Source organism: Drosophila virilis, chromosome 5 (assembly GCF_030788295.1).
Source record: "Drosophila virilis strain 15010-1051.87 chromosome 5, Dvir_AGI_RSII-ME, whole genome shotgun sequence".
Classification (NCBI taxonomy): domain Eukaryota; kingdom Metazoa; phylum Arthropoda; class Insecta; order Diptera; family Drosophilidae; genus Drosophila; species Drosophila virilis.
The window spans coordinates 25,263,457-25,281,442 of record NC_091547.1 but is presented as its reverse complement, the minus strand read 5'-3'; the positions used below and the strand labels follow the sequence as shown (position 1 = coordinate 25,281,442).

The 17,986-nt window shown below is 38.0% G+C and overlaps 1 protein-coding gene across 5 annotated transcripts in view; it reads right to left on the bottom strand.

Annotated features, from left to right (window-relative positions):
* The window catches only part of Obsc (Obscurin), a 204,517-nt gene that overhangs the window by 49,450 nt on the left and 137,081 nt on the right, over positions 1-17,986 (bottom strand). For 4 of the 5 annotated variants that reach the window (XM_032437394.2, XM_070210262.1, XM_032437395.2 and 1 more), the window contains 4 exons: positions 10,075-10,149; positions 2,089-2,255; positions 1,919-2,033; positions 1,615-1,854 (listed from right to left, as the gene is read on the bottom strand). In XM_032437394.2, coding sequence (XP_032293285.2) covers positions 1,615-1,854; positions 1,919-2,033; positions 2,089-2,255; positions 10,075-10,149 — 597 coding nt within the window. The remainder of the gene's footprint in view (positions 1-1,614; positions 1,855-1,918; positions 2,034-2,088; positions 2,256-10,074; positions 10,150-17,986) is intronic. The other variant, XM_070210261.1, reaches the window with a different exon arrangement.

Here is a 17,986-nt window from a genome sequence, read left to right as displayed (position 1 = left end):
TGTATAAACGCCACAATCTCAGAACCTATTGGAGCCAGAGACTTGAAATTTTAAAAGTAGGTGCTCCTAGTGCCTGTGCAGATCGAGTTTGTTTCCGATAATCGATAACTTACTCCGTTTCCAAGCAATCGATAAAAATCGATCTCGATATCCTGCTTTTTGGGCAATTTTGGTAAATTATAAGAGCTAGAGTCACCAAACTTGACATATAGCTTCTAAAATAGAATATATATATGCATTTGATGTTGATAGAAAAGGGTTCAGGGTAACCCTTAGTCGGGAGCTCCCGACTAGAACCTCTTACTTGTTTCAAATATGAAATGGAAAAAAGCTTTTGAGAAAACAATTCATATAACTAGTTGAGTTTAAAGATGCCTGTTTGCTTATCTGTTCCGCTTTTTTCAAACATGAAATGGAAAAAAGCTTTTGAGAAAACAATTCATCCAACTCGTTGAGTTTAAAGATGCCTTAGAAAAGTGTTCCAAAGGGCACACCCGTGGGTAATATCCTGCAGCGTCTTTACCAATTTATTTAGAGTATAATGGATATTTATGAAGTAGGGGGATGACTTCCACATGCTCCTCTTTCGTGCGATGCCTCTGCTTCTGACTACAAGCTCGAAATTTTGTAGAAACTTTATTTGATACATGCGTTTGACAACTTGTCATGCTGGCCCAAGGGCACTCGTGAGTCTTCTTTGTAACCAAGTTTGGCAAATTAACCCTCAAGAGGTCGCTCGTGTGCTCATTTTCTATCTGTGGCGTCGCTTTTCTTGGCGTAATTGACAAGATACATTTTTAACAGCTAATTAGTAAATCAGGTAATCTAAATAAGTACCACGAGCCCCATAAAAATGTTTTAATTTCAAGATACAATATATATATATATATATATATATATACATATATAAAGACTGATTGATAAACGAACGATGGGCCCCCGAAAATGAAAGATACTTCATTTATATAAACAATACTTGAAGCTAGTTGTCAAATGTGGTAACTCTAGCTCTTGAAACCCAATAGATTTACTCAAGAAACAAAAAGCTATTGCAAGCGGCCTAGTAACTAGTTTTGGTTATTTGGTGCTCATTAACGCCAAACTTATTCTTTTAAAATATTGCGTTCCAATGCAGCATCCATCACCGTGATCTTTTCGTCAATGGGAGGAGTGAGGTTAGAAAATCAAGTAACCGCCCAATTTTGTGTTGTGTTAACCCAAACCGCGGTGTTTTAAAGGCTTGACAAGCCAGAAACAATCGTTGGATCATAACGATGAACTGTGTATTAAGAAGAATTTGATCATAAATTAGAAGCAAGTACGGCTCGTAAATGGCAATTTTTGGTGGGCATATGTATGTTGAAAAAAAATGTGAGTCAAGAAGTTGATTATATACCGATTATTTCTTCTGCATATAGTGGTCCGATTTCGACATATTTATGGACAAAAAAAGGAGAGCCCATCGAAAGTTAAATGAAAGATTAGTTTAAAATTGATTTAAAATTGAAAGATTAGTTTGCCTAGAAACAGACGCACGTTGCTTATCCGTCTGCATATTGTTATACATATTTCTTAGCAAAATTATATAACAAGGGTACAAAATACAAATCCTACCTCCCAATATATTGATTGTGCACGTATATTGTGCAAGTCCGTTTTCCAAGTCTTTTGATTCAATTTTTAATATATGTTTTTCATCTTCAGGAACCTTCTCTCCATCCTTAAACAATGTTATTTCGGGTAATGGATCTGCTGTAAGTATCACACTTTCATTAACGTTGTCTCCCTTCTTTATTTTGATATCTCGTAGCCCGCTGCTTGAGATTTGTTTGGGTTTCCTATATTCTGCTGCACCTATGTATACAATTAACATTTTTCATTAAATAACATTTCTTTTTTGTAAATAATAAATATATACTTGACAGCGATAGTACTCCTTGGTGGCTTTTTTCCCCGCATTTATTTTTTATTACTACTTTGTATTCACCGGCATCCTTAAGGTCCAATGACTTTACTTCCAATTTATAACGATCCTAAAAAATAAATTTATTAAAATTGGATATGTACACAATACTTTTTTATACAAACCCCATCAACAGCTATACCAAAATGGTCGTCAGAAGTAAGAGGCTTCCCATCGTGATACCACATTGCCTCCGGTTTAGGTATACCTTTGGCGATAACTTCATATTTAAGGGGAAGGCTTTCAAAACTGTGTATTTGAAAAACATCAATGTGAAGAATTTCGGGTACCGCTATAAATATATATATATACAAATCTTTTATTACTAATAATACCAAATTATGTATATAATATTGTTATAAACTGTCAATCTTACTTAATTTATACAGATGTTCGGCACAACAAAGGTTATATAACATTGAAGAATTGCCATACTCTAACTCGCGAAATCAATTAAATTAAAATTCCATTTTTTTTTATAGTAAATAAACAAATATTTACAATAGAAAACGTTCTCAATCCACATGTCAGCGCATAACAGAAGAGCTGCAGAAACATTAATATACGATCTTTAAATCTGCATAAAAAAACAAGTAAGAAGCTCTAGTCGGGAGCTCTCGACTAGGTGACACCATGAACCCTCTTCTTCCAAGACGATATGTAGCTCGCGCCTCGCGCTTGTTAGCTTTAGAAGTAATAAAAATAAATTAAAAAAAAAAATAGTTTCCTCAGAGGGGCTGAACTCGCAACACACCGCACTAATTGCCACCGCCTCTACTTAACAGCCACACAAATAATTGAGTCTTAATAAGAAAAAACGGATTAAAATAGTTGAACAGGAAACAATACAATCGCAATTGCAATGCTGTTGATAGAATTCGAAGCTGACGTACATGACTGTGTGAGTACATGCATACAGAAATTCTTGGCATTTGCTAGCAGCCGTAAACACGTGAGCAGCCAAAATATATTTTCTATTGCGTTCACACATAAACACGTGACACCGAGTCTCACTTTGACCTTCGGTAAAAGTATATCTCACACCATGTTGTACAACTGCAGAAAGCAGCATAAAAATAGATAGCGCCGATGTGGTCGCTTAAGATTCCATTAGTGACCTACGCTAAGAAATGTCACGTTAGAATAATAAGTAGCAATGGTGAGGAAAATACCCTAATTAAACACAATATTTTATGATAACTGCTGCCATCAATGCATTGATGATCGTAAAAATCGGAACTGACTAGCTCATTTGGTGCTTCAAGCAGTGCAGTAAAATCAGCACGCCGAAAAAACAAAAATTCGATCTGTGTAGTACACACAGCACGCCGAAACAAAAAATATTTTTCCAGCTGTGCAGTAACAATGGCACGGCGAAAAATGTTGAGCAGTGCGGTGACAACGGCACACCGATCAAAAAAAGTTTCGAGCAGTGCAGTAACAACAGCACGCCGAAACAGGAAAAAAGCGAGCAGCCCAGAAGACCGACGCGCTTCTAAATGGCAGGGCGGAAGGCAGATGAAGAAAAACTAGTGGCCATATGGCAAGGCTCCCAAGAGACGAGGAGGCCAAAGGACGAAACTCCAAAAGGAAAGAAGAGAACTACAGGGAACAAGTAAGAAAAATCCTCCACCAGCATGGGAAGAAGACACAAATCTGTGGCTGAAAGTAAATGCAATTGAGCAACAAATAACATATAAAATTATAAAATATAAAATGAGAATGCGACCTTTGGCGCACCCATGCGAAAACGGCGGCAAGATCGCCTCGTAATACAAATATACATATAAGAGTTATAAGATTAAAAATATTCATATACAGTCCATTGAAGTTAAAAATTAAAATTAAAATAAAAAGAACTTGTAAAAAAATTACATCAATTTTAGTTAGAAAAATGCTGTCAGAAAATATCGAGTTAGAAGAGGTAGGAAAGCTGCAAAGGCTTAGGTGATGATTATGACTACTTCAATAAGAAAAAATACGATGTGATAAGGCTGATATAGACAAACTTTGGGAAAAATTTTCAGATAGCTTAAATAACAAAAGAACAGAAGAGAGGACGAAACCAGTTCGCCAAAACAAAACGAAATCAGAGGCAATAGATATGAAAGCCAATGAATTCGACAGGACATTAGGGAAAACAACAGTAAAATGTTTGGATTGAGGAGAAAGAAGATACTATTTCTTTGGGAAGAAATACAATTCTTTAAAGAAACGTTTGACAGCAATATTACGTTTGATAGGGGAATTAAAACGCTAGGTTCGATGTACAGAACAGATAGATGAACTAGCAGGACAGATGGAATTGTTGCATGTCAATTGTCAACCAAAAATGCCAGGTCAAAGCTGGTCAAAACTGATTTTGAGGTTTTTTCGAACAATTTTATTTTGCATAGAAATGATCGGCCGTCTTGAGGTGGTGGGTATTAATTGCCGTTAAAGCCATTCTCCAGGCAGAACTTTTCTATTTTAGTACGCCTACTGACGTTAAGATTATCTCAGTTAAGGTGTCTTTTCCTACACGGATTATCTATATTACATTTTCTTAAATCCCTCTATCTTCTGATATTCAAGTTTATATAAAACATGTTACTTGTATTAAAGCAGTTTCTTCACATGTGCGAGATAATGATCTATTTATAGTGTTGGGTGATTTTAATTTGCCGAATATCTCTTAGTCATTATTCACTGCCGAAAATTATCTAGTGCCCTCAGTACAGCACGATTTTATAGACTGCATGCTTCATCTTTCATTGTTTCAAATCAATTCAATTTCTAATCATTTGAATAGAATGCTAATGCTAATTTGCTAATGTATCCACGTCCCATCCTTTATCCCTTCCTGAGGATGTATATCATCCTACTTTAGAGGTTGCAATGTTCAATTGCAATACTCTCATTTTACATTCATTAGCTACCTATAAGCCCCGCCGTTGCTTTCGCATAGGAAACTATTCCTTGCTTAATCGACGTATTTATGAAATCGATTGGTCTTTTTTATATGACGCGGTTGACATGAATATTGCTATTAATTGTATATATATTTGTATATTGTATTTGTTCGAAATCCAAATGTATGTAACGGCAGAAGGAAACATCTCCGACCCCATAAAGTATATATATTCTTGATAAGCATCAATAGCCGCGTCGATCTAGCCGTCCGTCTGTCTGTCTGTCCGTCCGTCCGTCCGTATGTATGAACGCAAGGATCTCAGAACCTATAAGAGCTAGATACTTGAAATTTTATATGTAGGTGCTCCTAGTTCCCGCGTAGTTCGAGTTTATTTCCGATAATCTAAATTATCTAAATAACTTACTACGTTTCCAAACAATCGATAAAAATCGATATCGATATACTTTTTTTTTGGGAAATTTTGGTAAATAATAAGAACTAGAGTCACCAAACTTGACATATAGCTTCTAAAATAAAAAATAGATATGCATTTGATGTTGGTAGAAGAGGGTTCAGGGTACCCCCTGGTCGGGAGCTCCCGACTAGAACCTCTTACTTGTTTTTTGTATAATACCCTGAACCCCATTTTAGATGGTTGCATTCCTACAATATACAATTCCCTTAATTGATTCTTCAAAGCCACCCTGGTTCACTCCCAGACTATCAAACCTACAAATATAAAGTCTAAATATTTTTTTAAATGTTTAAATGGTCTAGTTCGAGTATTGACCTGGCCAAATATTCTATAGCCAAGTGGACTCTTACTCTTCCGTCTGTCCTAATAATAATTCTTATCATTACAATATTACTTCAACCGGTTCTATACCAGCTCCTTTTATTTCCGAATCCTCTGTTCTATTTGCTATGAATTCTTCAAGATTTTCTTACTCTCCTGGGCCTGAAAATGTTCATAGTTTTCTACACAAGGAGTGTAGTTCTTCCCTTCTTCTTCCATTAATAAAGCTGTTTAATCTATCCCTTGAATCTTCTGTCTTTCCATCTCTTTGGAAGGAATCTTACATCATTCCTCTCCAGAAGAAAGGTGGAAAGTCTGATATACCAAATTACAGGCGCATTAGAAAACTGTCCGCTGTTCATTAATTATTTCGAAAAAAAAAATTCACTACGAATTTGCAGTATTTCTGCAAATCTGTTGCCTCCCCTGATCAACATGGAATCGTAAAGAATCGATCAACTGCGACCTATCTGCTTAAGTTTACTTCCTTGATAAATGATGATTTTTTCGAAAATGCAAGCTAATGTCAGTTACACAGACAGACACTGGCGTTAGACTCTGTCCACCATGACTTCTTACTTTTTAAACTTGACCGAATAGGTTTCCCTCCGTCTCTTTTGCTTAGGATTAATTCTTATTTAAAAGGTAGGACCCGAAGGGCAATGCTGAGACAGACTTCCTTTAAACAGGCTCACGTTACTTCTGGTGTTCCTCAAGGTAGTCATCTTGGTCCTTTACTCTTTACTCTTTTTATAAATGATCCAACCTCGGTTATATCACATGGCCTATTCTATCATATCTATCATACACAATTGACAATACTCCATTGCAACGTATACTAACAGTTAAGGATCTTTGCGTTCTTTTTGATTCTAAGCGCACCTTCAATCCACATATAGATACCATCGTTAATGAGGCAAAATGTGTACTTGGATTGATTAAACGCTAGTTTAAAGAGTTTAACATTAACATATCTATTGTTCGCCCTATCCTTGAATACTGTTCTTGCATCTGGTGTCCGCAGTATAACAATAGCCAGGATTCTATTGAATCTGTTCAGAAGCTATTTTTGCTTTTTGCCTTATTATCTACATAACATTCATGTTTAATTCCTTTACTTTATTAATAACTTCTCTCTTTCTTTTTCCCTATTTTTAAATTAAGATTATTTTTAATTCTAACTAAACGCTTTTTTCTCTACTAACACCCTTCTTCTTAGCTGTAGGCTCTAATAGCGACACTGACAAAATTAGCTGTGAATAGGGGCACAGCTGGTCGGACTGGGAAATCAAACACCGGTCGTTGATGCCATTAGAAAATTGAGTACTCTTACTAGGCTTTTAGCATTCAAATGTTATTATATATGCAAATTGTATTGAACAATTAGGAGGACACTTGTTTTGTCGACCATTAATAAATAAATAAATAAACTGGAAATATTTTGGCTGTTGTTCAGAAGGCCATGAGCAGTAGCAAAGACGACTTTGACTAATGGGACCTAATTAGGAAAAGACGCTAGAAAGATCAGGAGACATTTAATGACAGCCATTGCCGGCTTGGTTAGCCAGTTATCCAACGAAAAATGCGAAAATAAGCTTGGAGTGCTTATATACGAACTATTGGAGGTCGCAACTCAAACTGATATTGAAAATAAATATGCAGCGTACCATATTCGATTGAACTACTATCGTGACTCACGAAGAATTATTTTAGCTCGTTCAATCGCTTGTACACTGAGTTAAGCTTAGAGGGCGAACGTAATGCTCAGTGGGAGGTAAATTGACATTTAAAGTTAAATTTCGAAAACAAACGCAAAACATTTAGTTTTTTTATTCCCCGTCAAACAAAGACATTGGCCTATTTCGCCAGCCGTTGAAAAGCTAATGTTCGACGCGATTGTGGAAAATACCAGTGTTGAATACAATAGAGCAATCGCATAGCCCCTGGAGCAGCAGCTACGCTCTTGTGCAAAGAAAGGATAAGAGGCTGTGTCTGAATTCTCTCATTAATAGCTACACTCCTAAGGATGCGTAACCTTTCCCTTATATCGACGGAATTCTAGGTCGTCTGCCGCAGACTAAATTTATAACAGGCCTCGATATGAAGCACTTATTTGGGCAGATACTCCCAAGGAAAAATCACGTCAGTATACATCTTGTACAGTCCCTAATTGAAAATTTTTTCAACGCGTGATATGAGCTCAATTGCGGACCCGCGTATTTTTCTACATAGATGATTTACTTCATCTTTCAAAGTATTTTGACTCTCATATGTTGCTTTTGCAGGAAGTAGCGTTACACATGCGTAAAGCAAACTTGACAATCAACGTCACAAAATCAAAATTTTGTATGCAGGAAAATAAATATTTGGGCATTATAATTGGATGGTCGACTGAAGACTGACACCGACAAAATCCATGCCATTAGAGAATTTCCTCTTATACAGAGTTATAAGCAACTGAGACGTTGTCTTGGACTAGATGGATGGTACAGACGTTTCGTTCACCAATATGTAACAGAAAGTTTTGAAAGGGAACACTGATGCTGATGCGACTTGAAAACACTTAACTTCTCTACCACCTGTGTTGGGTATCCTTGACTTCTTAAAACTTTTAGATTAGATTATTTAATTCAGCGCATGTATAGAAGGTCAGGATTTTAAAGTAATAACTGATCATGCTTCCTTGCAATGGCTCATGTGATAGAAGGATCTCAGACGACGTCAAGGTAAATGGATGATCAAGTTAAAGATTTCAAGCATCGGCATCGCCGCGGTCCTCAAAATATTGTCGCTGATGCGCTATCGCGTTAAAATGAGCCAGAACTTGCGGAATCCGAGGAGCAAGGTCCCATAGCTGTCTCCACCTGAATTCAAATCGCCCGATTATCTGGATCTGATATTTAATAATTACATATAATAATCGACAGTTTTATACACAAGCGTACTAAGCCAGCGACGGGAAATAGCACTTCGGAGAAACAATCTTGGAAGCACTGGATACCTTCGTCTTTTACCTTACAAGTGATTGAGGGAGCCCACAGTGCTCCTACGCTGCACACAGAGGAATCGTGAAAACAATGGAAAAACTTAAAACTTTTTTAAACCAAAAATGTCGGCCCAAATTTATGAATATATAGTCAATCTCGGCGTTTGTCAACAAACGAAAAGCCCTAATGAAATGTTGAGACCTTGAATGGGCACGCTTATGACATCCGATCGGCCATTTCAGCAGATTTACATTGTTCCTCTGGGGCCAAAGCCTTGGCCAAAGAATGTCAATATAGGTTTTCTGATGGTTATAGACCATAATACTAAATTTCATCTCTCGTGGCCTCCCCGCGCGTCCACTGCCAACAAAATGATCTACTATCTAGAAAACACCCTGTTTTTCACTTTCGGCGTTTTAAGCCTGCACCAGTTTTCATTCCCACTATTGTTGTACAAAAAGTAAGCCCAGCCTACAAGTATCAACCAGCTAATGAAAAAGGTAAATGCATAGGTACTTTTCATATCAAAGATATACAAACTGGTAATAATTATTAAATTAACAGCTAATATAGTTATTTCGGTTCCGCTAGCAAGAAGTGTTGCAAAAACTGTGGTGTAGTGGCTGCTTTGCAATTCCCAGAAGTATTTGCATCAGCTGCTACCTAGAACTCTACTTGGCTAATCTGCACTGCTTGGCTCCCATACTCATATGGTTCTCGTTTGGTTACTGCTTTACTGCACTGCTCAGCTGAAGACATGCGCAACCGAATACGGCGAATAGAGCAAGAGATCAATCAATTCAAACTCAAAATTATAAAAAAGTATTGCGCGCGTCAGACGAGTGAAAATAATGAATTTTCTGCCAGAGTGAAATGAATGTAATCCTCCACGAGAGCCATGTTCTGATCATTATGGAATATACTATTCCGCACATAACGTCGCGATCCTGGTAATGTCTTAATGGCAAGATTTTGTAATCGACGATTAGACAAGGTAATATTGCCACAAATGTGAATGCCATAACGCCAAATAGGCAAACGACTTCTCAGGAGCCATCCCATTAACTAAAGCGCAGCGAAACGTCAGGAGCGGTATGGTAATCAATATATATTATATTGTATTCGGCTTACTGGAATATTCATTAAAAAGAATCTAATTTCTTATTTTGAATAGAAATGCTTTGATACCTCACTTTTAATGGGCACAAGATATGTAAGTTAGACATGTTCTAGTTATTATATATTACTGAAAATAATAATTTTGTGTAATAATGTATTAAAATATCGTTAATATAAAAGATTATTTTCGGTTGCAGTTAATCTCTTATGAATATTTTAATTTGTAAGAAAGCGCAATTGTACAGCAATATTAAAAGAAAACATAATGTTCTTTTAATACAGGTGTTAATGAATAATGTATAATGTGTGTTGTTACCCCCATCCTCTGATTGTTCTGTAGTAGCAATCATTGCATTTGTCACGGTTTGTTCCATGGATATACAGTCGTTGTCTAAATAAAATATTCATTTATAAATTTTTAGTTTTATAAATTATCCAACATATAACTTAAATATAAATATTCAAAACAATATTCATTTGTTTATATACCCATTTATAATGCATAACGAGAAAGAAAAAAGATATTCGGCACGCCGAAGACTTAATACCCTTGCAAACCTAACCATTCAATAGTGCTTTGCCCGTTACTCAAAAGCACAATGAAAATATTTAATGCCGAATTTGGTAAAGATATCTTGAAAAACGAAAAAATTCAACACAGCAACTTAATTTTCGACCAATTGCTGCTATGGGAGGGAGCATAGTGAAACTAATAAATGCCAAGTTTGGTCAAGATATAGTGATAAACAAAAAAATGTCCATAAAACTTAATATTCGACCGATCGTTTTTTTGGAGCTATGATATATATGTGCATATATAGATATGTGGTTCGATCCACGATCTAGGATTCTGCTATACATGGGAAGCATTGTAAAAATAATAAATATATACATATTTACTGCGTGCAACAGAAAGAGACAGTTCTGCAAAGTTTCATAACAGACAGACGGACATGGCTATATCGACTCGGCTGTTGATGCTCAACAAGAATATATAAACTTTATAGGGTCGGAGGTGTCTCCTTCTATGCGTTACACGTATCACGACAAAATTATAATACCCTCTGCAAGGGTATAATGATTTTGTGTAACATTTTAGTGTTTGGCGAGACAAGCCAACTAACGTTATTTAATTTTATATTATATTATATATATCAACCAACTGAACACTCGCCAAGAGTCAGACGATAACTGGCGCCCAGCTATGTATAAAAATAAAATTCACGAGAAAATGTTTGTGAATAGTGTGCGAAGTAAAGTAGTAAAAAAAGTACACAAGATATAATATTTGTGCGTGAAATACAATCCCGGACTGGCTAGAAGCAGGAGAATAATGATAAGTAAGAGGCTCTAGTCGGAATCTGCCGACTAGGGATAACCTTAACCCTCTTTTTCCAACACCAAAAGCAGCTTGCGCTACGCGCTCTTTTGCTTTAGTAGTAACAAAGATAATTTTAAAAAAGAAACTTGCAGCATTTTCTACTCAACAGCCACATTAGAAACAAAGAAAAAAAAAAGTTTCCTCGGTAAGTCTTGAGCTCGCGACAGACAATCGCACTTGCCACCGCCCCTTCCCACACGAATAATTGATTCTTAGTGAGAAAATAAACGAATTTAAATAGTAGCACAGAAAACAATACGATCGCAATTGCAATGCTGTTGATAGAGTTTCAAGAAGACGTGCATGAATGTGTGTGTGTACATGTATACGTATATTCTTCTAATTTCCGCTGGTGCCGCAAACACGTGTTTCTTAACCGATCTTCATAAAATTTTACAGTATATCTTATTGTACCATAAAAAATTTGTGAATTATTAAAAAATAAATTGCATAAATATTGTAGCTTAAATTGGTGGGCAATACAAGTTGGATTATTAACTTGATTTATAGCTATGATGTAATAACAGGGAGGTGTCGATAGGTATAAAATAAAAGATACTTGATATATAAATACTATTCTAGAGTAAACATGATATGTTTGTGACTATAGCTGTTATTATTTACCCAATTTGGTTAAAAAACTGGATGTCGATATTTATTTTTAAGAATTGCATTGCAAACGCGGCAAGTTATCGAATATCGGAAACAAACTTGATCTGCACAGGGGCTAGGAGGACCTACAGCAAAAATTTCTCTAGCTCTTATAGGTTGTGATATCCTTGCATTTTTACATACCGACAGACCGATAGATCGATTCGGCGTGCGCAAGGAAAATTGATACATTGCATTTTTTTTAAAGGTGAATTTATTTTCTTATGATCCTGCATAAGGAACCACGACTATGTGACCCTGGAAGCGGTAAAACTTGCTTCGAAACTTTTGGAGTTGTGGGGTCTTTCCCTAAATTTAATGGGGCTCAGGAACACTATGGAACACCTTGGCGTCAAACAAAAATGGCAAATATAGACTTTAAAGAAATCATTAAGGAAGCTCGTGTCATTATCTGGCTAATTATAAAAAAAATATGGGACACGGCTCACAACATGTTGGCATCGTTCGGCATATGAGCATGAAAAACAAGGCGACCAAAAATATGTGGGGTAGAACATAGAGCTAGGCAAAAGCCCTTACTTCAAAAATAGCCATAGGCTTGTCGCAGGAGGGTTTCCGCGGTCGTGATCATGATTTCAATGTGCACTTATTCGACCGTAATCGATTTCATAGAGGCACGATGTGAACTCTTACTACGTAAATCCGTTGATCATATAAGCAGCTGTCATTAAACTATATAATTAACCTGATCATGCAACGGAAATGTGACGAAAAAATGTATTTAAACATAAAAAAAAAGTCTTACACAGCAGGTCCCCACCTATCGCGCGGCGAAAACAGAAAAAGACTGACACCAGTCCAGTTAACATACATGTTCGCAATAAAAATGCTCTCTTGGCACCACCCGATAACGACGATAGCACATTCTATCTGAAGTAGTGGACCTGTATCATCTGACCATAAGATCCAACCTAGGTAGGACCATGCGACTCCTTGCCAATGATGTGCTCACATACAGAGCCTTCGTACAGAAACTGGAAAGTCAAAAAATGCAATTCTATTCATACCAGCTGCTGGAGGAGAAGCCCTACTGCCTAGTCATCAAAGGCCTTCACCACTCCACCCTCAACCAAGAACCCATTACCGACCTGCGAAGCCAGGGCCATATCGTTCCCCACGTTCACAATTCTAGCAAGAAAGTCACCAAGGAGCCCATGAATATTCACTTTATTAACTTGCAGACGGCGGAAAACAAAAGGAGGCTCTTACCATAAAGAAATGTGCAAGCAAGTTGTCAAGGTGGAGTCTGCTCGAAGAAGCCAGGATGTGGTGCAATGCCATATATGCCAAGAGAACGGGCACACAGCCACATACTGTACAAAACAATACAAATGTGTTAATTTCGGGCTCATTTATATACGGCCCGCTTAAGTTTCGGCAACATGCGCCCACTTAAAATTATAACGGCTGCGAGTGGTACTTCACCGAATAAGCTAAGCGTGCTAGGGCCCCAAAGCTCGCCAAAATGAAAAATCTCCCACCGACTCAAGCGAACCGAAGCCGCAGCAATAAAATTCATGAACCTATCCTGGTAAATTCCCCAGAACACCATCCACTGAACAAGTGGAAGGACTTTCATTCGCCGCTTGCACCAGTAGAGGACTAGCTGCATTCAGCACAGAGAACAACTTACCCAGTTCTAACCAGCGAGAAGGCTCGGCGCAAGCCAGCCTACATAGACTGCTGAGAGAACAGCAATAGAAGAGGCTGACTGCGCAATAACAGACACAGCAGGCATCTGGAAACGGCGAAGGACTTTACTCTGCCATCAAGGACATGAGCCGAGCTATCGAGAGGATGGCTGAAATGCAACCGCAAGTTTTGGGTATGCAACAACAAATCCTTACCATTTTGACCGCGTTGCTATCCAAATGAACACTCCACTGAACGTGTTAATTTGGAATGCCAATGGCATTTCAGGTAAAGTACTAGAGCTGGAGGCCCTTATAAAAACACGTCATCGGAATAATTCGGCTGTCAGAAACTAGAGCAAATGGTCCTTCTTTCCCTAGAATCTTTGGCTTCGAGGCGTACTCTGTACACTGCACAAAATCGCTCAGCTAGTGCTGGCTGCGCAGTCTTCGTAGCTTTGCTCACTTCCCGCAATTGAGCAGTGCGAATCGTGTTCACCAATATTCGACGGTGAAAGTTTCCACTGATGCTGGAATCGTGGACGTTGGAGCATTCTTTTGCAGGCCAAATGAGCAGAAATCCAGTTGCCAGGCGATTGGAAAGTGCTGACGTCCACCATCTGCGTGGAATAGTGGACCTAATTCGTCAAAGCCCTTCCCAGGGCTAAATCACCGGACAATGATGGAATATGCCACACCCCGCAGAAGGCCCTGCCAATGCGCGCGCTCCTTTTAATAACGTTGATCTTCAACTCCATATTAAAGACGCAACTCTGCCCGGCCCAGTGGAAATTAGCGAGGATCCATAAGTCGGCCAAGCCGTATGATATGACCCTGAGTTAAATCGGCCGATCAGTCTCCTGCCTTCCTTGTCAAAAATGTTGGGAAAACTGATTGGTGCCTGACTTACAAGGCTTATGGATCAAATGGCCACTCTTTCTGATCACCTAGATTGGTGGATTGTTCCAGAAAACCAGGATGAGTCTCCCCACCCCCTTCTTTCTGCTTTTGCGCTCTTTTCTAATGGAGCGAAAGTTCGAAGTCATGGTTAGGACAGCAATCTCTCCTGTTCGCAATATGAAAGCGAGTTTTTCTCAAGGTAGCGTACTGGGCCCCTTTCTTTACAATTTGTACACGGCCAGCATCCCCTCTCCGGATGACCTACATAAGTTTGCCACCCCAGCAAACACTTTATGGCCACATTTGCCGATAACGTGGCAATATTTTACTCCGCCCACTGTGGGTACGAAGCTACTGGCGGGACCCAGGAAGGCTCCAGCTGTCTAAATAGATGGCAGCCCCCTTCACCCTGGCACAACCGGCAAGTATCTTGAATTGTACTTTATGAGAGGCTTACCTTTCGGGCTCATATCGACGGGTTTTCTTAAGCAGTGCCGCCTCAATTGGCCAAGTCCACCTGTAAAATCCCACCAGCCCATTGCCACTTTGCTGCAAACTGGTAATTCAGAACGTCATGGTGGTGCCAATTTGTAGATACGGTATCCAGGTTTGGGGCATTGCATATCGAACAAATATTCAAACACTCCAAAATTTGTTCCTGCGCCGAATGACTGGTGCCGACTGGTATGTCAGAAAATCTACCTTGCACAGAGCCCTCAAAATGGACTCTAATGACAGCCAAGTCGAAGCATTCGCCAACTGATACAACGAACGCTTGCAGCGACACTTAACCGGGTACCAAAGACCTCCCAGCGAGGTGTGTGGTCAGACGGCCCAAGAGAATGTCTGTCAAGGACTTCCACCAAACTAGATACAAGAAACGCCCTTCGTCACCTATATGACGATCCAGCCTTATTAAAAGAATACTCCTTTGACGTTTGTCCACGACGTTTGTCCAAATACAATAAACAAATATAAAGCAAGTAAGAGGTTCTAGTCGGGAGCTCCCGACTAGATGATACCCTGAACCCTTTTATTCCAACACCAAATAAATTATTAAAAAAACGGTCCCTTGGCATGGCTCGAATTTACAACTGACCGCAAGAAAAAATCAATTGCATTTAAATTGTGGTTTAAATTGGTTGGCAATAAAATTTGGGTTATATACTTTATTTATAGCTGTGTGGTGGTAGCGGGGAGGTGGCGATAGGTATGAAATGAAAGACACTTGAAATATCTATAATATTCTAGAAGCAACATATCATGTTTGGTGGCTCTAGCTCTTATTATTTACCCAATTTGCTAAAATAAACAGGATGTCGATATCGATTTTTATCGATTGCTTGGAAACGGAGTAAGTTATCGACTATCGGAAACAAACTCGATCTGCGCAGGAACTAGGAGCATCTACATCTAAAATTTCAAGTTAGCTCTTATAGGTTCTGAGATCCTTGAGCTCATACATACGGACGGACGGACTGACAGAGACGGACATAGCTAGATCGACTCGTCTTTTGATGCTGATCAAGAATATATATACTTTATGGGGTCGGAGATGCTTCCTTCTACCTGTTACATACATTTGGATTTTGCACAAATACAATATACCATTATACCCATTTTTAATGGGTTCAGGGTATGAAAAGGAACATCGGACCACTATATCATACAAATACCATAGGAACGATCGTTCCAAAATATATGAATAACTATATTATTTATCAAGATATCTTGACCAAACGCGGCATTTAAAGATTTCACTATGCTTCTGCATTTTTGCAACATCTTATTTACATCGGACTACTATGTATATCATATATCTGCCATAGAAACAATCGGTCGAATCAAAATCCTTTATTGAAGATATCTTGATTAAACTCGGCATTAACTATTTTCCTTGTGCTTCTTAGATAAAAACTAGGTTTTTGATTAAAAACCTTTTTAGTTTATTAAGATATCTTGACCAAACTCGGCATTAACTATTTCCCCTGTGCTTCTTATATACGGGCAAAGCACTATAAGCATTATGAAAAGGTTTTTGCCTTGGTGGAGATGTCTGTTCGCTTTGTTCATTTTGCGTGGTTTATATGTAGGCCCTTGCTCTATTGTAATCTTGTGCAATTGCAAAAAAGCTGAGTAGGGTGTTTCACCACTTGAACAAACAATAAAGAAGCCAGAGTTCCTGATGTAGGCGCATTATGAGCTCTGGCAGTCATAGAAATAGATGTTTTTAAAAGGTTTTTCGATTAGACTCGAACCTGACCCAACCGAGTGCTTTCACCTCCTCTACTTGACTTCCACATTAACAATGCATTTTCAGCGAAAAAAATTCAACGAATAAAATAAAATTACACGCACGAAGCGCAGAATACAAGACTGATATTTAGACAAAAAACTTGCAGTTCTTTTTACGTTAAAACCTTCTTTCGCAAAAAGTTTGATGAAAAACAGCTTTTTCTTTGGGAGCTGCGAAGTACGAATTCTGTAGACTTCACATTAGATTGAAAAATTTACCAAGCATCTTTAATATGGCCATTGATATCATACTCAAAATAATCAAAGATACTGTCGAAAATTGTTTAAATTTTTATAGGGCAATTCATTCATGCGTTAGAAGAAGATGTCCAGTCTTATATTGCCACGATATCGAATCAGTATAAACCTTGACAGCTGCTTTCGAAAACAAACGATGATAGAAGAATAAATAACTTGGACACGTCACTTCATACATTTCCCATATAGAGAAACACAAATCTTCACGAAGGATGTGGTAAACGCACTTTTCTCTGAACTCAGTATTAACATATTTTTGTCCATAAGTTAGTAGATAAATACTTGACGCAGAATTCTGCTTCAAAAAACGCATTTTATTAAAAAAACAACAACTCGAAAACGCAAGAATAGGTCAATAAACCAATCATTACAGTAAACATTCTAATAAAAATTGTAAAAAAATATATTTATTTCGGAATTTTTTTTAAATTAAAATCTACCTGTCTTCTGGGCAATAATTAAATGTTTTCTGTAAACGTCGGCAATTAGATATTGCGTGTTTCTATGTGTCTGTTTAGAGTAGGGGGAGCAGTGAAATGTGTGGAGTTAAACTCTTTGGAGATGGGTGAATTTCCTTTTGAGTCCAAGGAATATTGGGCTGGCTGTGAATTTTAATATTTTAATGATAGTCACTAACCAAGCATGCAAGGGCGGATTTCTTTATGGAGTAGCTCACATTATAAGAAATTATGTTATCAGTGGGTATCTGCTTCTAAACCTTTTAATTTATATGCATCGGGAACAAAGATGCGCAATAACATCGGCTCTGCAATTGCGCGATTGACAATTTTAATCAAGGATTTAGACACGATTTATTACCGAAGTGAATCTGAACACAAATCTGTCGTGACGAAGTTTGAACTAGATTGAAGTAAGCCAAATCAAAGTATGTAGCTTATTCCAAAGGGACCCGTCCAGGGTGCGGGACGTAACGATATTGCAGCAAAGCCAGCACCACAATGTCTCCACACGCTACCATAGCCAGGGTTTGCAGTCTTTCGACATTTAACACGAAAGAGTTTGATGGAGCGTTTCTATCTGCGGTGGTTGTCCTTCCGCAACCTCTTTTCAGGCACTACATAATTATCAAA